Source organism: Sinohyriopsis cumingii, chromosome 8, assembly GCF_028554795.1.
Source record: "Sinohyriopsis cumingii isolate HCF-2022 chromosome 8, ASM2855479v2, whole genome shotgun sequence".
Taxonomy (NCBI): domain Eukaryota; kingdom Metazoa; phylum Mollusca; class Bivalvia; order Unionida; family Unionidae; genus Sinohyriopsis; species Sinohyriopsis cumingii.
This window is the reverse complement of record NC_142968.1, coordinates 5,545,410-5,566,656: the sequence shown is the minus strand read 5'-3', so window position 1 is coordinate 5,566,656 and position 21,247 is coordinate 5,545,410. Positions and strand designations below refer to the sequence as shown.

Here is a 21,247-nt window from a genome sequence, read left to right as displayed (position 1 = left end):
GTCAGGTTCCCACAGCACACAAGCATTGACATGAGTATTCTTGGCGTCTATTCCGTACGTCAAGAGATTTTCCAGGTACGCTCGATAAGGGTAAGTATCCATGCTGCTGCTGACCAGTTTGTTGTTCAAGTACAAGTCCACACCGCTAAACAAGGAATGCAAGAAATTGTTGACGGGAGCTATTACCTCATCGCCATCTAGGGTCGAATTGTCCTCATCGACAACTTTGACTTTCAAGTACAAGTAACTGCTATTCAGATCGATGTAATCTTCGGGGTGCCCTTTGATTTCAAACTTGATGGGAGCTGAGGCTGTCAGTGAGGAGACGGGGTGAAATTCCACCCACTGGGATTCTTGCATTGTCATCATGGTGGGGGGCATGGCAAACAGATCCAGTTCCGTCTTGGAACAAGCGCAAGACTCTCGGTGCATCATTTTTCTCTGTGTTTTAATAATCGAAAACGTCTAAGTCTCGAACGGTTCTTCTTTTCTTGGCCTTTCTAGCTTGAATTCTGGTGAAAGGGTGTTTTCTTCGTCGTCTCTTTCTGCCTTGTCCTTGTTGAATGCCTGATTCGGTAGCGTGCAGGGCATTTATAGGTGTGTCTCGTCGGCCCAAAATGTCTTTGCCCGTTTGCAGCAAGACATTTTTGCCTGCCCTCATGAAAGCTTCTTTAGGGTTTTGTTTGTCGATGATGACATTTTGGAGAAATTCTTTGCCTTGCGTCAGTGCCGCATCTTTCAAGGCGTGCAATCCGCGTGTCACCATCGGTTTCAACACTGGGGCCACCGAACGAAAGGCCGATTTTAACATATCTCCTAAACCGTGTCCTCGCTGTCGAGCAACCCCTCGGTACACTGGATACATGACTTACTTACGAGTCGTGAGAGAACCGTTTTCGAAAATGGAGTTTCACCGTGACTTTTCCTTTGGTGAATGGAATATTTTGTCCCAAATCTCCTTTTATAGTAATGTTGACCGTGTCCAAATACGACTTGCTGACAGGCAAATAGTGAGGATGGACAAATTCGCGGTGAACGTGGTAAGTGTTTCCACCTTCCTAGTCAGCGTTCGTGGCAGAATCCACTTTGAAAGGAATGACACGCAGTAACGGTACAAAGGTGTGTCCCACCACGTTATACTCCACCACATCGGAGTAAACAGACATCAAATTCAGTCCTTGGTTCAGTTCTACTGGGGTACGAAAATACTTGGCAAAAGTCTCGTTGTCGGCAATGATTGGTAATTCGAGTTTTTGTTCTACTTTCTTCCTCAGCTCCATGTCTCCGCCCAGCATGTCAAACAATTCAGGACAAAATAAGAAAGACATGATTTTACGCCCCTCAGGAAATTTTATCAGGAAGCGACGAGCTGTTTTGTGGTACTCCAGGGTGACGATACCTTTATTGACACTTTCCAAAGCTTTCAGAAACACGCCATTAAACCTGGTGGCTATGGTGCTGACCAATGTTGACCACTAAAATAATAGCCTGGGGGAATGAACAAGTGATAGGTGGTGTACTTTTGATTTTGTAAACGGGTTTTCTTGTTATATTTGCTATGGGTATCCATCCACTGTTGCAATTGTTCGTCATAAACTTCCACCGTAAAATAATTTTGATTGGGAAGGACATTGAGGACTTGGGTCGGGTGAATCATTTTCACTAAAGCCACTTCCCAATGGGCTTCGTGATCTAAGGGGATGGCCTGAGGTAATTTGGCCGTGTAACAGCACAACGTGTTGTGGGGAAACACCTCCATGGAACTGTCACTGGGTAAGGTTAAGTAAAATTGGTTTTGGTGACTCATAATTCCAGAGTTCTGTGGCTCTCCGAGGGGTTATTACTGGACGTCAGAGGCGTGTCTCCACCAAAAATGGGGTTCTGGTTGTGGTTGGACTGGTGACTGGCACTGGCACTGGACACAAGGTTCCCGTGGTTCCCGTTCGAGGAGAATTTCAGGGAGGAATTAGGAAGCAGGTAACCGATGCAACTGCTCAATAAAATGGTCCACAATTGTTTGTCTCCTTGTTGCAAACTAAAATTGGCGATGGCTGCCCCGATGACACAATACACCACGAAGATTTGGCAGAAAAAGACGATTTGCCTTTTAGGCACACGTTCTCCACACCACACCCACAAGGGTTGTTTTTGTAAATCTTGCACAGAAGAACTAGGTGAAGGAGGACTGGTCGACGTAGCTGCGTCTGTGTGAAAAGGCATGATGGTCACTTCTTTTTATAGTCGATGACTTGCGAAGCGTCGATCCAAGAATCAAAACTGGGTGGATATCCTTTCCAACGTACTTTGACTTCTTTGACACGTCATTTGCCCACTTTACGGGTTCTGCGCTCGAGAATGCTTTCGATCTCGTACACGTCGTCTTCGTTTTTGGTGACACGTTGTAACTCGGGCAAATAAAAGGTTCCTTTGAGCACTTCTCCGTTCAAGTATTCCAATTTATAGACGGTAGGATGACGGCCATGCACTCGTCCAGTGACGCGAAACAATTCGGTTGTCCAGTTAGGTAAGTAACCTTTGTCGAAAGTGCGTTTGGTTTTGCCAATGCGCACCCAATCTCCGACGACCAACTCTCCACTTTTCTTGGGGACAGCCCTCGTCGGGGACGTACCAAACAGACGCTCAAACACCAACACTTCGTTGTCGGGAGTCACGTCTTACGGGGCACGTCCGATGCTTCGATGGTAAGATTGGTTGTACGCTTGCACCAGGTGCGGTAAGATGTCGATGTACTTCAGAGTGTGGTGATGCGTAAAATATTTCAACATGCGTTCTTTCAAAGTCCGTTGAAAACGTTCCACGATGCTGGCTTTGGTTTCGGGATTCTCGGTGGTAAAAAAATGAATGTCACGTTTCTTTAATTCTTTTTGGAAAGCTTGGTTCAGAAATTCGGTGCCTTTGTCCGTTTGCCATCGAAGAAGGTGACGACCGCTTTGTTTCAACACTCGTTGCAGGGCTCGCACTAACTCGCTGCTGGATTTGGAAGTCAAGGGCACGACCCAGGCAAATTTGGAAAAGACGTCGATGACACAAAACAAATATTTGTAGCCACGATTGTAGCTGGCCAAATGAGAGACATCGGCTAAATCGGCTTGCCATTGATGATCGATGCCTTCCACTCGGGTGCGACTTCTGGCAAACTTGCGTCGAATGGGTTTGTGCAAAGTGTAGGTAGCTTGTTCTTGTAACCATCGTTGCACTTGAGGTAAACGGAGACTTTTCAGTCGCGTTTTGGCAGCACGATATAATTTTTGAACTCCTGCGTAACCTGCAGGATGCGAGGGATCGTAGTAAATGCTGGCTAAGACCTTTTCCATTTTTTGTGTTGATTGGTGTGTTAATAAGGCACCCAATCTTGGAAGAGGCTACTCTTTTTCTCTTGGGGTATTTTCTTGGATTGCAATGCTTTGCGTGTGCGACCGGCAATAGGTGTTGAAGAGGAGGAGGAGGATGTCTGAGCGGGGGATATCGGTTCTTGTTTCACTTCTGTCTTCACTTTCTTTTTCTCTTGTGATAAAGAAGAGGTGGCCATCATCTTTTTAATCCATCCAATTCTGGAGGTAGGTGGTGTTGTTAACTTGCGTACTTTTTCTGGTGGAGTTTGAAACCCTTCTTCTTCTTCTTCTTTTCCTTTTTCTGTCTTGACCACCGGTACTGGTACTGGTACTGGTACTGGTGATGGTGCTGGACTTTTCATCAAGGTCTTAAAATCTTTCAAAGTGGGTAGAGCTGTTTCGTCTAAAGCTTTCTGGTGAAAGAGTTGCAGTCGTTGCAAAAGTTGACCGTACTTTTGCGATTTTTCTGTTTCGGACAAATCTTGGCGATCCATCAAGGATTGCAATTCGTGTTGTAACTGGGACATCTCGCTCAAATTGGGATTGGGAGGTAAATGCGGGGTGCGTTGTTCTTGCCACCGATGGTATTCCATCCATCGTTTGTAAGGCACTAAAGCTAGTTTTCGTCCTTCCATGGGGTTGTCAGGGTCGATTCTGAGATCTTGGGACTTCCGAGGGCCTTTTTATCCTGCTCCCACCAGTCCTCCCAACATGGTTCCCAAGACTCCTTTTAGTATGGGGCCTAACAAGAGAGGCAAAATGCCTCCACGTTGCACTAACATCTTCTTCTTTTGACGAATGGAAATTTTCTTTCGAACCATTTGGCGAAGAACGTGACGATGTTTGCTTAAGCATTGTTTCTGGTGTTTGGACAAAGGGATCGTGCCTTTCAAAACGTTCAAACAACATTCGCACACGGTATCGATGACCTCTTTGGAGGCCGATTGAATGAGTTTTTTTCGTAGAGGTGAAGAACCTTTGGACAGGACAGATAACATGTCCCCATGTTTGACTAAACGTGGTGGTAGTCCTTTCCTTTTCTTTCCTTGGGGTTTTCTGGAGGGTGACATCTTTGAGTCTTCAGGAGCACCAAAAAACACTGATACCCCCGACTTGGTCACACACCATTTTTATACTGGAACGCGTCGCCACTGATTGTCTTTACGTCGTATCAGTTTGAGGAAAGGCATGACACGTCGTGCAGGGGTACGCAACGGACTAAATCGAGCCAGTTCTTGCTTGGACAAATCCAGTAAACTTTGTAACATGCCCGATCTTTCATGGACTTTGATTTTGGGAGAAGGTACTTTGTGAGCAGCAGCCACTGCCACTAAATTGGAGGGTCCTGCCACTGGGGAAGTTCTTTTTGGGGTCATGAACGGAGAAGTTCTTGGTGTGATCAACGTCTCCAAGTACTCTTCAGTTCCTGGTGTCATCAACGGAGAAGTGGATAAACGTGAGGCTGCCGGAGACACAGTCACCGACGTGGCAGGTCGTGGTTTGCGAGTGTAAGGTTGCGTCCTGGCCGAAATGCCTCTCTTGCGACTAGTTTTCTTCTGTGGACTTTTCTTTTCTGGGGACTTTTTCTCTGTTTCTTTTTCTGGGGGCTTCTTTTCTTTTTCCGGGGTGGTGTCTGGTAAGAGGAGGGTCCCGCCACTGAAGAAGTTCTCCTTGGGGACTTGGTCTTTTTCTTCTTGGGGCTTCGTTGGACTTTGTTCTTGGGGATAACTTTGGGGGCATTAGGATCCCATCTTAAGAGTGAGCGAATGATGACGCCTCCTAGAGTACCGCTCCCTCCAGGTTTCAAAATGATTTGTTTTTTGGTTTGAGTGTCGATGCGGGAATCGGCCAGTTGGACCAAAGCGACTTTGTTTCGATCGAAAAAGCGTTTGGTTTGATGAGGAATCTGAATGATTCCTTGGAGTAATTGACGTGCCGTCACCGTGAACCATCGTAAGACTTCTTTGAGACTAGCTTCTAAGACACGAGCTCGTGTTTGTGGATTTTTTTCTCGACTGATGCCATACAAGGCACGAATCAATTTGACGGGAAGATGCGACTGAAGGGACGTCATGTTCAAAACTGTGTGAGACAGACGAAAAGGGTCTGAGGTTTTTATAGATTTTTTATGGGGAGTGAAATGAAGTCGAGGACGGAGACGTGTACAGAACAGGCCCTCCGTCTTGGCACCAATGGTGAAACAAGTGGGTACGAAATCGCAAATCCTCGGGGGTGGTAGGTTTCAAATCGACGAGTAAATAGGCGTGTGGAGTTTGAGTGGCATCGTCGTACGCCTGAGTCAGCCAAGGCGTTCCTAACTGTTTGGCTAAGACTTGCACTTGCGATTTATCTCGGGGGCTTTTAAACAAGACCACGTAATGCGCATTGAGACTGATGGTGCGATGGGCTTTACTTTGTTGAAACAAAATTTGGGTGATGTAAACGACACTGGCATTACGATGATGCCCTTTGCGCGTGAACCACAGTTTAATTTCTTCTTCGTCTTCTCCTAACATGTCGTCGAAAATGACCAAATGGGTTTGACAGGAGTCAGAGACGATGCCGTCGTCTTCTTTAGGAATGCCTTCCACAAACACGATGGAATCGCCTTGACTTTCTTGCAAGAGGCTGTACGCCGATTGCCACTCTTTGTAACACCACACGATCCGTTGAGGTGGTCGATCGATCAAATGATGTTTATGTTCGATCAAACGTTTGACGAATTCGGTTTTGCCTGAACCGCTAGGTCCAGCAATGAGCATGTTAAAAGGATGGCGAAGATACAAAGCCTCCCAGCTGGCACGATCTAAGTGTTCGTCGATGACTTTGACAGTAGAGGAAGAGGGAGCAGAGACAGCAGAGGTAGTCATTGTGTGAGAAATGTCACTTGTGACACGAAAACAAACAAGACAAGAGTTTATATACTTTTTCAGAACACGTTTATTGAATGTTTTTTTTCAAACATGAATACGAAAGACTAAAATACATAAAAGCCAAAGGCTTAAGTACAAGAATAAAAGGCACATGATAACCATTAACGTGGAATAAACACAAGTGTCTGTACAGCCACATGTTTTGGGTAATATTCTAACCAGTTCTATAGTAGGGGGTAGTAATGTCACACAAGTGTCCTCCCGAAACGGTCTTTCAGGCCTGTCCACGACAGTTCCCTCCTGGGTGACGGGTTCTTCTGGCACCGTCACTAACACGGGTTGAAAAGTAACTTTTTCCTTGAACAACTCTCGTGCATACTGGGCCATTTCTTGGGTCCAAGCCTCAAAATCCCATTCTTTCCAGGCACGGACATCAGTCCAATGGGGATGTAAGTCACAAGCTACACACACATCGTCATACACGTCTTGGGTCGCTAAAAGTTGACGAATCTTTTTTTCCCGTAGAGGTCGAGAAGTATCCAGATGAAACCGCAAGGCTTTGAGCAAAAGGAGTTTTTCGTGACCATTTAAGGCCATTGAGGTGGTAAGTACTGATCGTAAAGAGTCCACAAAGAGTCGGCTGGTAAACGAAATCCCAGAAAACAAGGCACTAAGACACACACCACTTGTCGTCCCAAACTGAATGGAAACAGTTCTTGCAATAATCGATGGTAATGATCCACGGTTTGAATATGGTCATTGAGTTCCTTCCACGGAATCTGTTGGATTACATGTGATAAAAGTCGTGGCATGACAGCCTGTTTTTATAGTCTCTTTGTTTCGAAAAGAATACACGTACTTTCTAGCCAGAGATCTTCGTTTTCCAGTGGGGAATTTAAATGTTGCATACTGTAACCGAAACGTGAGACTTCGTTTAGAAGTTTCCTCTTCCGCTAAGTAGATTCCACGTAAAATATGTCGGTAATCCTTTACCTTGTCTTCCTCAATGTGTTGTACTAGGTGAATCTCGAAGTAACCAAAATGATCAACACGTGGATCATCGGGGTTATGGAAGTATTGAACAAGGTCTGACCACTGAAACAATTTCTGACGAATCAGTTCTCTTATACCATTCAGGTACCAGTGGTTAAAGATCTGGTGACGTAACGGATGCAATTGTTCTTTACGTTTGACTTGTATTTTGACCAGCTCTCGGTAAATGCGTTCTCTCAACTCCACAGGCAAAGCACGAATGTTCTCTAGCAAAGTATCCATGAATAGGTCATACTAAATCCTCTTTGGTCTGACACATGACATGTAGTGTTTGCACAGACATGGTTTTACTTCAGTGCCGAATTTAAATCGTTTCACCACTAATCTACACATTACAATTCGTTCAGAAGTTTCCTCTTTCACTAAGTTGACATTGTGTTCAAGATGTTGGTAATTCGTTAACTCTTCCTCTGGAATTCGATGCAGTAAGTTTACAATGTAGTAGATAGAATCATCAATAGCAAACCAATCCTTTTTAAAACTAGGGGATCCTTGATCAATGTCTGTCCAATGGAACACTTTCAATTGAATCAGTCCTTGTATAGCCCTCAGGTACCAGTGGTTCAAACACCGGTGGCGTAACGGATGCAATTGTTCTTTACGTTTCACTTGTATTTTCACCAGCTCTCGGTAAATGCGTTCTCTCAACTCCACAGGAAAAGCACGAATGTTCTCTTGTAAAGTATCCATGAACAGATTATTATGGTAAAGTTACTTCAATGTCTCGGCCCCACTAAGGGTAAGTAATGACAATTCGGTGACCATCGAGCATGTTCTACGTAGGCCGAATCTTGCGGTTCCCAGTGGTGAAGTGACACACCGCAACTGAAGCACTTGACTTTATCTCCTTCGTCCAAGTAGAAAAATCCGGCTCTGGCTAATTCTTCGGGGGTCGGTCCTCCCAGATATTTAGGCCATTTTCCTTTGAACGATTGAAGACGATTTTCAAAGTCGCAGTATTCCGACAAACGCACAGGAAACGAATATTCGTCTTTCACAGGTTCGTTTCGATAAGGGTTGGGTGACAGGAACAGGAGTTTGCTTAGGGCTGGATGACATCCGTAGGGGGGTAGACGTGAAGGTGAACATTCCCCTTTAAAACGAAACCCAGTAAAATGTCCAAGAGGACGAGCGGCATCACTTTCGCATCCCTCAGGTTTGACACGCACAGCATCACTTTCCATGATAGGGGTAGTGACACTAAAGTTCCCATGATGCTTTACGGCATCGCTAAGGTCACAACGTACAGCATCGTACCCATCGCAAGGCACACAATCGCATTCCACTTCAGAAGCCCCACACTTGAACTGTGCCTTTCTAAACAACTTGTTTTGTGTTTCTCTGAAAGTATTCATCTTGTTCGCTCGGTCTTGGTAGTCACAACGAACTATCGATCTTGCCTAAGGTTCCTTTTTTATATACAGACCAATACCGACGTGTGCATTCGGTAAGGTGAAATGATTGGGAAGTCGCACTCGCTTCTGGTACACAATTTGATAGACTTTTTCCAAGGGTCGACTGACGATGTGGTGAGTGGGTAAACGTACAATCTTGTTCGGTTGGTAAGTGGTCACTTTAAAGTGTCCATCCTCTCCCGATTGCAAGGCTTCTTTCACTACCCCAAAGTTCACCACTCGACTGGTACGATAATTCAGAGTCAGTCCTTTCACTTTGCACGTCGTGTGCACTTCTCCTTGTTTGTCCCGGTATTCGTAGCCGTAATTTTTAGGACCGCCACTGACGAAACTTAGAATCTTGTCGTCGGGATGCTCGTCTGTCCAGGCCCCTAAACAGTTTCCTTCGATGTCAGAGTGATGTTGAATCGGGTGATGGATGTAAATGCAACTGTCCGTGTCAAAGTACAGGACGCGTTCCCCTAACAGTTCTAAAGCTTCGTACAATTTTAAGCGAGCATGAGCTGTCACGTAAGCCGCAATGATGACATTTCCAAAAGGGTCGTCTTGTACAAAGTCCAGATCTTCTTCGTAATTGACCAAGATTAAATTCTCTCGAACGACGTCCACGTGTTTCATGTATTTGGTTTTGTCGTGAATCATCTGGAAGTAGCGGGAAGGTTCTGTCAAATATTCCGTCTTGGGTAAACACGGTCGTTGTGCCATTTTACCCCACAAGCAATTTAACATCACTTTGGCAAACGACCGCCTGCCTTCGTTTTTCTCGATGTGGTCTAAAGAGATGCCTTCTTGTTCATAGTATTTCTCTTTAAATTGTATTTGGTCTTCGGGAGTGTGACACCAGGAAGGATAGCCGCTGGCTTCTTGCTTCAGTTTCAAAAAGGCATCCACGTAGTCAGCGAAAATGCCTTTCTGAATGGGGTCACCCTTGTGGTATTGTTGTGTCTTGGGAAAGTGGCAAATTTCGTACACTTCTAACAGTTGGTATCCCATGTCCAAAGCTTTGAACAATTCTACGCTGACCCAGGTTCCCGTCAAGGCACGTTCTTCCTGGCTGTGATGACAAGGTTGGTCTTGGTTGCACGTTTCGGCACAAGCACGGCACAAGGGAAACATCAGTTTGCCTTGACAATGGTGAGGTAAGACGGGATGGTATAGGTTCGTAGGAGGCAAAACTTTACACTTGATCAAGCCTTCGTATTGTCGAATGTTTTTCAGGTCGATGTGTTCCGTTAACAATTGCGGGTGCCCTACAGGAAAGCGACAATATTTGCACACGTAGGGATACAACGAACACACGTCCAAGTATTTGATTTCTTCTCCTTTCTCTTCGTCGGCTTGGTACAGCAAACAGGTGGCATTGGTCCTTCCTCCGTACAAACTATCCCTCGGGTTCAACGGGTCCATGAACTGGTAACTTTCCACGAGGCATTTAAACTCGGGATCGGTTTTCATACGGTGATCGTACTCGTGTTCCCACATTTCCACCACTTGGTATCCTTGCTGATCTAACTTTAGGCGCCGCTGACAAGTGTCATGGTACAAGTCTTCCATGGTTCGTTGCAAAAACTGATTTTTAGTGCCACGGTCAGGGTAACAGACGGGACATCCGTGAAATAAGCAACCGTTAAACTCGTACACGATCTTGGGGTTTTCTAAGTCCCAGCCATCGACCGAATACGTTCCAATGGTCTTTTCGCCCCCTCCGTTGCCAGCATGCTGAATCCACCTGTCTTCCTTGTCGCACAAGTAATGTAACCAACGTAGGGCTTTCACCGAGTATTGACGTTTGACAAAGTGGGTCGTTTGAGGGCTGATGACAGCCACGGTGTTTTCAGGCATGAATCGTTGTCGATACACTAAGGAACACGCTTTGGCAATGGTGCAAGCTTCTTTCAAAGGATCGACCCCTCCGTGTTCCATGAACAGTTCTCGAAATTTTCCACAGCAACGTCGTAAAATGTCCACGTCGGAATGACAATAATTTAACATTTCTTCCTGAAAGTCGAAAGGGTCCGAGGCGTGAGCCTGGTACCAAGCGTAGAAAGCTTCTCGTTGTTCGGTACGCATGTTGTCGGGGTCGTAATAGTGAGCCTCAGGTAAATGGGGTAGAACGGCGTGTTGATTGGCTTCCGTATTGAAAAAGTGTGGAAAGTACCCTTTAGCCATTTCTGTCATTCCAAACGTTTTAGGCATTCGACTCAAAGGCATGGCCAAGTAACTCATCGAATCTTTAAACTGCACTTGTCCCACTTGCATGAAAATGATTTTGGCTCAGTTCAAAGTGACTTCAGGACGTTCGGTGCCATGTTCCGTATAGTACCTCAAAAGAAACTGTCCATCGTATCCGGAGAAATTGTGAGCCATCACTGTGGCATGACGATGACAATCTCCGTAACGTTCGATGTCCCCTTGGCTCCATGTCTTGTCGATGGGGTCTTAGACCCATTTGGCAAAATCGTCTAGCGTCTTTGGTCCTCGAAAGATTTTTTCACGCCCTCCAGGAATCTTGCTGCAGTGAGGGCAATGACTGAAGATAGGTTCTTGAATGCACTTCTCGCACGCTCGATGAGCCACGCAGAAATTAGGAATGTGAATGCCGGTCTCTTGCATGCATTCGAAATCGAAAAAGATGAAATTGCCTTTCTTCTTGTGACCGTCCTCTTTCTCTGGTGGGGGTTGGTATTTTTGCACGTAACATTGGTGTTCCAAGTCCACGATGTGGTGACAAATGTGACATTTTTTCTTTCCTTAACATACGTGTGCCTTGGCATTATTGGTAAGTATGCCTTGTCCACAGGTAGGGCACAATTTCAGGAGTTGACAAGCACATTTCTTCTGTGAACCTTGTGTTTTCAAATGTTGTTGGTAACAGGTAGGGCTGACAAACGTGCGCAGACAAGTTGAACAAGGCACTGGTTCTTCGCTCAGACAGGGTGGAGAGGTCAAACATCCTGGGCATTTCATTCCACAATGTTTGTGTTGCTCTCGATTATTATAACCATGGTCACATTTCTCACAGTAATATCTGTATCCCAGGTATCGAAATGGTCATCGTGATAATAGACATGAATGTATTTTCCGTCCTTAAAATGTTGGACTCGAAACAACAGAGGCCCGCGCATTTCTTGAGGGTACACTTTCAAGGTGTAGCGTGGAGCTATGACATCTTGCAATTTTTGCATTTCAGGAATGCCACAGGGTGTGTCTTTGGACAGTCCGGCTTGTTGCAACAGAAGTTCTGCTTCATTTCGTTGTTTGGCTCGATCGGAACGTTGAATAGTTTTCCAGGTTCTTTTCCATTCTACCGTGTCGTTCTTGTTGGCATAGGTTCGTCCCACCACGATGGCACGGGATAAACACATCTGGTCATGAGTGTTGTTAATTCGGACGAGACTTGTTTTGGTGTTGCGAAGGTCGTCCACCAATAACATCTTTTTGCGTGCAGTCCCTTGAGGAGGAGAGACGTGGGTCATGTCCAGTGTGGCTTTACCATCGGTGATGTCAAACTGATCATTAGATTGTTGTACGTGTTGAATCTTGTCCATGACTTTGGAAGCGGTCAATTCTGCAGGGGTGCTAAACTCGATAAAAACAGGACATTTCAGACCGTCGTGTTGTATGGAAAGTCTCAAGCGATCGTCTTCTTTGGGTTGACATTTTCGCTTGAGTGAAGTGAGCAAAGAATCCCACACCCCAGTGATGAACACTTCTGCTTTCTCTAACGGCACTTCAGCCTTGAAATCTTTAAACTTCACCGTGTATTTGTAAGCCGTGGTTCTAAATTTTCTAGAGGAGCGCTTTTCCGTCTCTCGAATGGAATAGTACTTTTCAGGGTTAACTAAGGGTGGTGAACTTGGTTTAGAGGGTTCGGATTCTGGTTCACTCATGTCCTCTTCAAAATCACTGGCATGAATTTGTGCCAAGATTTCAGCCCTGATACGAGGCGATAGATCACGTTTCTGCCTCTTACTTTCTTCTTCTTTCTTCTCGAATGAATGGGATCGTTTCATCTTGAGTGCAAAACGTCAAATGACTCAAGTTTAAACACCATAGACTAATTTATAGTCATGGCAGACCAGCGTATATAAAAGGGTGTGTGTCTTGTCCTTTCACTATTCATTTCACTCTCAAACTGAGCACAACGATGGAAGAGACTACCCAGATCGAACGGTTCGTCAGAGCTTTGCGAGGGGTCATTAGAAAATTCTCTTCGGACCAGCCGACGGACTACTCTCCTTCCTTTCGAGATAAAAGTCAAGATACTTGCTATATCTGTCAGAAGAAAGGGCATTGGTCTTCAGAGTGTCCAGACCGTCAAAAAAGAACAAAAACAGGGGCTAAAAAAGACAAAAGTCAAGATACCTGTTATTATTGTAAAGAAAAAGGACATTGGTCTCCAGATTGCCCAAAAAAGAAACAAGAGGAGTCAGAAGAAAAAAGGAATTCTTCAGAAGAAGAGAGGGATTCTTCGGAAGAAGAGAGGGATTTTTCAGAGGAAGAAAGCAGACAGGTGAAGAAAAAGAAACAGGAGAAGAAAAGAAGAAGGGAAGAAAGTGAGGAGGAAGAAGAGGAAAAGAGTGAGACGGTGAAGAAATTCAAAAAACGGAGAGACTAAACAAGGAAACAGAAGAAGTCAATGAACTTTTTATTAAAGTGTTGTGTTGTGAATTGTGAATTGGATTGTAACAATGGATAAAAGAATAAATGAATGATATAAGGTAAGTGTCTTTGAGTTTTGATTTTAAAATAAGAAGCTACACTCACGCACTCATATACACGTACTATAGGGGTAAAATGGGTTGTTCATTATTTTTTTGAGTTATTGGCAATTGAAATTATATTTCTTTTCGAGAAATGTGGGTGGCCCTGAAAAGGGCCTTTTTATTTTGGTGTAGGGGTGAGTTTAAGCAATCAACTTTAACTGCCTTAAGCCTTTGCCACGGCCAAGGCCTACTTCTGGACTGCGTACTGTTGATGATGATGATGATTTGGTTGAAATCACTAAGGGTGGTACGGTAGGCTTAGTCACAGGGTTAACGTGTTTAGCTCGGGAATGTCGTATTCTCTTCGGTCGTAATAAAGAAGTCTGATACATTTGTTTCAGACTTCTTAACTCCGCTAAAATGTCCAACAGTACCGTGACCGTTTGATTTTCACCCTCTTGTTTCTTTGCTGCTGCTGCTACTTCTTCTTGCTGTTGTTGCTGTTGTTTTTTTCTTACCTCTTCTTCTTGCTGCTGTAGGAGAAAAGCTTGTTCCGCTTCCTTTTGTCGTTGTATAAATTTCTCCAATTCTTCTTTCTGTCTCTGTCTAAAATTCTCCACTTGCGGTAATGAAGAAGGTGACAAAGGTTCCGGAACAAATTCTTGCGAGGTAAGAAAATCCACAAAATCCCAATTCACCTCTTCCGAAAGTAAGTCCGGGTTCCCTTGGACAGTCTCCCCTGCTGGTGCACCCCAATGGATCGTTTTCTGAGTTTCCGTCATGTTGAATCACTGTCGCATAGATTGACTGCACACAAGCGCTAGCGAATCTATATAGACCACGTGACGTCACAGACTGCTCTCTTCGGATTGGATGCGGGCTGACTGAATTTTGTAACGCGTGTTCGGATTGGTGAATGAACTCAATCCGTTTCAATCCTACCTATACCTATAAATAAGCGCAGTTCACTGCATTGATTCACCTGTTCTCGTCGCTTCAAGATGTGGACAACAGTTGAGTCATCCACCCTTGTGTCTTCCATGATGTTTAGGACGGACATGCTCATGTATGTCCGATCCAAGTGGACCATTGTCCACAGGACAAACACCAGCCTGTGGATACGTAGGATCTACGTTGAAAGACAAGGATGCCTGAAAAGAGTGCTGGTTTACGGGCCAACAGTGAGACGCAGCCTAAGGACAAGAAGAAGACCAATGCGGTGCCATTTATGTTAATGAATACATTAACATAAGCCCAAAGGCCCTTTTCAGGGCCAGCCATATTTCTCGAAAAGAGAATGACTTTTCAATTGCCTACCCCATTTTTTAAAAAATTTAAAAAAAAACAAAAACATCCCATATTCAATTCCCCTTGTCCCTAAACAAGCCCAAACTCTATTCCCCATGTTAATTTCCCTTGTTGCTAGACAAGCCCAAACTCTATTCCCCATGTTAATGTCGCTAGAGTGGCCCACGATTTTTCTCCATGTTAAATTTCCATTGTCGCTAGAGTGGCCCAAGGGGTTTTGTAATGCTAATTCCCATTGTCGCTAGGGTGGCCCACTTCACTACTAGCGTTTCCTGAACAATCCGTTCCTTGTTCAACTGTTAATCATATCATAGATCATCCATTGAAACAAAAGAGTTTTTGCTTCAAAATGGAATTTTTTTATCGTTATTTAAGAAATAATCCCGGTCATATACCACATATATATTACCTAAATTGGTGACTTAATTAACAAATATTATCCCAGATAATCAAAAGATCGGATCTACTAGCAAAACGTGTCATCTACAACAGATTCGCTATGTACTTTATGAAAATAATTCATTATATATGCGATATCGTACAAGAAAAACAACACATCAAATTTAAATTAAATAATGCTCTAAATAAAATATGTCGTGAAAATACAAGTTATTAGGATTTCGAAAGTTGATATCATAACACAGTTTATATGATGATAAGGTCAGTAAGGTTATGTGTATAAGACAGATAAGAGAGATTATGCATTCGTTTAGTTCCTGTAAATTATTCGTTATCTCATTGTAGGGCACAAACTGATGTTGTGAGAAAAACTTGTATGTCTTAAAGTTACAATCAATCATTTGAACGATTCACTTGCTGCCTCGTTCACCAAGACTGCGATGTCTCCACAATTATCTTCTGTAAAACTAATTCTGAATAATTTCATATAAATAACATGCTTATGTCCACCATCTTTAAATATAAAAATATTCGGATAATTATTACAATTTCAGAGAGAGAGAGAGAGAGAGACAGAGAGGACAGTTTTCATACTTACTAGGTAGAAAGATAGGGCTACTGTGTACTTCTTCGTTGGTAATGTTTATTGTTACAACAAACGTATAATACCCGGCGTCTTTTGATGTCACTTCTCTGATGATAAATCCATTTTTATGGTATTGCTCAAGTCTTCCTTGATAGCCGTCGCTTGTTGTGAAGTTTGATTTTCGCTGACATAAAGCTATCTCTTTGTTGTCCTTTATCCAAGTTTTCGAAGAAACTTCTTCTCCTTCGCTCCCGGAACAATTCCAGTTAAAATAAAACATGCATCGTATGGTGGGAGATTCCCACAAAGGTGGTATTCCGGTATCACATGTAAGGCCTAAAATAGAGGACAAAAATAATAACACGATGTGAAAGTTAATCAACTTTTATCGCAGCATTTACGTGTTGCTCATGCAAAATCTAACAACTGAATTTTCACAAATTTACAAATTGTTTTCTTTTCTCAAGGCTTTCACCAGTACAAATTGTTGCATATTTTTTTTTAATGACCCAACAATGACAGGAAAGTCATATGAAGGTGAGAATTGTTTTGCATTAACTTTCACGGTCTGTAGCTTGCGGAAAAAATATAACATACTAAATTAAATGTAATCATTTGCACAGTTTATATGCTTTCACAACATATATCACATGTTAATTGATTAACTAATTATAATATGTGTATTCCTACTTTTACTGACGAAGCGCATCCTGGAAGACGCGGGTATGGTCTTGCTGGAAAATACTGAGAGCAAATAACCTCATCAACTTGTCTGTGTCGGGAGAGGAAGTGATTCTTAATTAAGTGCATAAGTTAGATGCTTTCTGTGCTCATCAAACCTATATACAGAAGTTGCAGTCTACTTTTAAATCAAGATGCCAGTTCATGGAGACTTCAGTATTTCATCTAAAACCCCGATATTTAAGAAGACGCAATGATATATTTCGCCACTATTTCTCTCAGACCTCTTTTCTTTTAAAGTCTTAACTACGGCCAATACTTATTTTGGTCGAAAGGGTAAGGGGATTGGATCGATACGTATATGTACATGAAGGATGCCGCAAATCTTGGCACCTGATTGCATATAGAGGATTGTTTGTTTCCTACTTTACTGCATGATATATTTCACGGTGTAAGAAAAACAACATGAAACTGGAACGACCTTCATAGCCATAAGTTACAACATACGCGTTCCTTTACCAGAGATGTTATATCCAGTATTTGCTCAGAAAAAAAATATAAGGTTACTTTAATACACCTTACATGTTCCCTAACGGAAATTTATGAAGCTGAAATAAATTCCATAACACACATTTCTAAAACGATATGGCGTATTGAACTCAAAAGTTAGTCCGAGTTAGCATGTCAGCATAATTGGTTTTCATCTCTGTGCGAAAGGTACAGTGGACATTATTTATTTTCTCCCTGCATTGATACATGTCATATGTCAAGGTGTAACAGCGTGAAACAGGGACGCGTTTTAAAGTCATGAGATAACATTTCTACCGTTACTCAGAATTATCTTACCATTGAGAGAATCGAAAAAGTTTTCCTGCACATGACTTGAGATGGATTGTTTCCCTTATTTTCAATGACCTAAAGACTACATTTTTAAAAGAGTGGTTCTGAAACACCCAACAATCAGAAACCTTTTATCGAATCAATAATCACCACGAGACCCTATATTCACCATTTTGTTTTACCTGCTTCCCATTTACACGACCATTAAAAAAGCCTTACGAAACCGTATATGGCATCAAGGGAAGTAACCTAAATATGCCCCAAGGACATTTCAATTAGGTTACAGTTTACATTCCACTGTCATCAATGCCGACTAGCCACTTAACAATCTATACGATCTTGATGACTTTAAAAGACAGCTATTTATTTGTATTATAGCTTGTCACATCTCAAAGCAAGGCAGCTGTGAGTTCTACCATTGAATTAGTACTCAGTGCCGTCTTAAGGCATGGGTACACTGGGCAGTTGCTCAGGGCCTCACGCTTAAAATGGCATCATGCTGCCCATATTGTTAATGAATATTGAAAGATCTTTTGGCAATTTAATATGCTTTAAAAGTGCAGTGGGAAGCACGTTTCCCAATTTTTAAAAACAGTGACATCTAGCGGAATTCCTGTGGGTGGGTAGGGCCAGTAGGGGGTCCCAGTGCATTGCTTTGCCCAGAGCCTACACTTTTGTTAAGACGGCCCTGTTGGTACTCATTTATTTTTGCAGAATAACATCACCCGCGAGTGGAGCAGCTTGTGGCCTGAGGCCCGACTAGCAATTCACGCCATGCACTACACGAAAAAAATTCCTATCTCAAATCACTGAATTTCCAGTGTTCAGAAATTATACATGGCACATTTCACGAAAGTAATTCGTGAAACGAAACACTTTCCTTGAATAATGTGTATTACGACGTCTGTCCATAGTTCCTGGCTAATTCCTCATCTTTATCTTCCATAACACCGGCTTCAAAAATCAGATAAATAGTCACTAAATTCAAAGAAAGGTAGAAACAGTGTCATAAATACATAACGGTGTCATAAATGCAAATAGCACATACCCCATCTCTATTACAATTACTTTCTTTAACACATATTATTTATGAAAGAAACCAGACTAGGTCTTTAGTCGAAGCTTAGAATACTGCAATAAATTACATTTTGGACATTTTTTAAAAACTATTTGTCTGTATCAACTACAAGTAATTCCGATTTAGCGATGCAGCATACTGGTATATGGTTATGGAAAGGTTGTAGAGGGAAGATTACTATTGTGTTTAAGCTAACGGTAGAGAATTGTAGTTGTTGTAGGGTTTAACGCCATTTTTCAGCACACGATAGGCTATACATGGCGGCCAGTATTAATGGTGGAGGAAGAACCCGGGAAAACCCGCAGAAAGAACCACCGACCCACGAGAAGCTACTTGCAGGCTTTCTCACATATCCACATTGGCTGAATCTGAGACTCGAACCCACGCAGACAGCGGTGAGATGGCAGTGATCCGTAACGGAGAGCGCTTTAGACCACTCGGCCACTCGGGGCCCCAAAAGTAGAGAATAAGAAGTTTACTGTTTAAAAAAAATTTTGTACCTGAAAGGTAATATACCTTCCATGTATTTCCTTATATTACGGTAAGTTTGCTTTTCTTGCAGCAAGTATAAATTCTGGACGCATACATAATCAAACGTGGCATGGCGTGGTATGAATCTTACATTTTTTAAACAATGACATAAAATGACATATTTTCATATGCGAAGATATAGCAATTCAAAATTATGTGATTGACTCTGTGCGTGTTGCAAGAAGCGACAAATCAATGTGTTGCGAAATGCTGTACAATTACATACCATTTCCTTTTCTAAAGCTTTGCAGCCACAGACAGAAGGTCATTACTGTAAACGGGACTTTGCTGCTTTGCATTTCTGATCTGTAATTCACAAAAAAGATACATTTAGGCTGACTAAATCTTATAATTGATTCTTTAAGAAATAAAATATTTAAACATAATATGTGTTACTGAATATGTAGTCATGTACTATAGGTAGGTAGGTATGTAGGCAGGTAGGTAGGTAAGCAAGTGGTAAGGAGATAAGAGGTCAATAAAACGGTTTCCTGCAAATATAAAAGATTTTGTCACTTATAACCCATTAAATATATTGAGTACGCTTGGAGCACCACTGTCGCGTCTGCCATTACATTACTGAGAAGCGCCGTAAACAAACTGAAACTTACACTGAAAAGTGAAACGTCTGAAGGGATCTTGAATCATTTTACAATATAAATGAATGGACTGACGACATAACAGAGTGGTCGAATGTCATGTACGGCGACATTTACATGATGTGAGAAATAATCTTACTGGGATCAGTTTTATTGATAAAACAACTAAGTGAAACAGAGGTACGAAGAGAAATATTGAACCGAAACCCTTTGCAAATATTAAGTTCAAAAATTCAAACTTGGTGACAGCTCCATTTAAGATATAGACGTAGTGCCTGTTGCCCAAAACAATTTTATTTGCAAAGGCAGAGTTTAAAGCCGCTGTTGACCATTCACCACTTAAAGCTTTATTTCAAATTAAAGGAACAACAATGAACAAAAGTTTCACAAGTCAACCTTCGAACTGTACAGGTGATATATCACTGCATGATCATAACAGGTATGAAATCGTATCATCTTGTGGGAAATGTTAAACGTTTTTCTTTCAGAAAAATGTACGCCTGGATGTCATTCGGTCAGAGTATATGCCCTTTGTGGAGACTCTCTCGAAAATTGAAAATCACACAAAGTAACCTTTGAAGAGACAACTGATTGCATCAATTTCATAAGGGATCATTTACATTCAAACTTTATCGGCAACAAATTTCCAAAACATGGACAGGACAGTGAGGTTAAAGGAAAACAATATATATATATATATATATATATATATATATATATATATATATATATATATATATATATATATATATATATATATATATATATATATATATATATATATATATTCTGAACATGACTGGATTGTATATATCATTGGAGGAGAAATGGTTATGTGCAAGTGCTGATGAGATTTTAAATGGAGATACTTTGCTAAGACCATTTCCTAATTCTAATTGGTGAGCGTTAGAGCAAATCTTTGCCAGCGGCAAACATAATGTAAAGAGTGAAAATGCAATTGTTATATTAAAAGCTCAATTAACTATGTTTTACACAGGGTTGAGAAAGTGTAAACTTTTTATCTTGAATAATGAAGATTACCATAAACTTGTAGATGTTCAATCTGACGATCAGACATTGCGCCTTCGTGAATTTTGTTGCAAGAAGATCTTGCCACGTTTAGTTAATGAACTAGAATAACATGCTATGTAAAGTATTGATGAACCTTTACTTGGGACGAGTAACGTCTGCTGTCCTTAATATCAAATGTGTACAAAGACAGACAAATATCTCATTAATTTTCGTGATGTGTTCAACAAATGTATGATGCTTAAACCAGATGGATGTTAAATGGAATTTAAATGTTGCACATTAATATGTCAGTTATTCATCCATTAATATCTATATTTTTTTAATTATGCAAAAGTTAAATAAAATTATTTAGCTCTCATTCTTTAAATAGCAATGCGCACTCCTCAAGATGACCCCAAATGGCGACATTTTAAAACTCGGCTGGACCAGGACCATGTCAGTGCCGACCCTAATCACCCCACCGGACTAAAACTCTCGACACGTTTGTGATTAAAGATTGGAACACAAAGGGTAATTAATTCATTAGGTACAATGTAAAATATAACTCAGGTGATGTCCTGGACTGCGTAGTACAACAAACGATTTGGAATTTTACATCTTGACATCCAGTTATTTATCGATAGTCCCACGTGCCTTTGTTAACTAGTCTGCAGGAGGCTGCAACATGGAACAAGTCAGTTTAACTATTACAAGGCTTCAAACCAATTCTAGCTTAAGAACAGCTGACCATGACACTAAAGCACTGAACAATTCATGTAGGTAATTAACAACCCTTTAGTAACACATTGGAACT

General features: G+C 42.1%; 1 protein-coding gene across 4 annotated transcripts in view; it reads right to left on the bottom strand.

Annotated features, from left to right (window-relative positions):
* LOC149792887 (uncharacterized) overlaps nucleotides 1-21,247 on the bottom strand; it is a 36,830-nt gene that overhangs the window by 6,771 nt on the left and 8,812 nt on the right. For all 4 annotated transcript variants that reach the window (XR_016422659.1, XR_016422658.1, XM_089966701.1 and 1 more), the window contains exons 2-3: nucleotides 19,050-19,129; nucleotides 15,706-16,029 (exon numbers count right to left, since the gene is read on the bottom strand). Coding sequence is in view for 2 of the 4 variants with exons in the window: in XM_089966701.1 (XP_089822827.1) it covers nucleotides 15,706-16,029; nucleotides 19,050-19,129 (404 nt within the window). In the remaining 2 variants the exon portion in view is untranslated. The remainder of the gene's footprint in view (nucleotides 1-15,705; nucleotides 16,030-19,049; nucleotides 19,130-21,247) is intronic.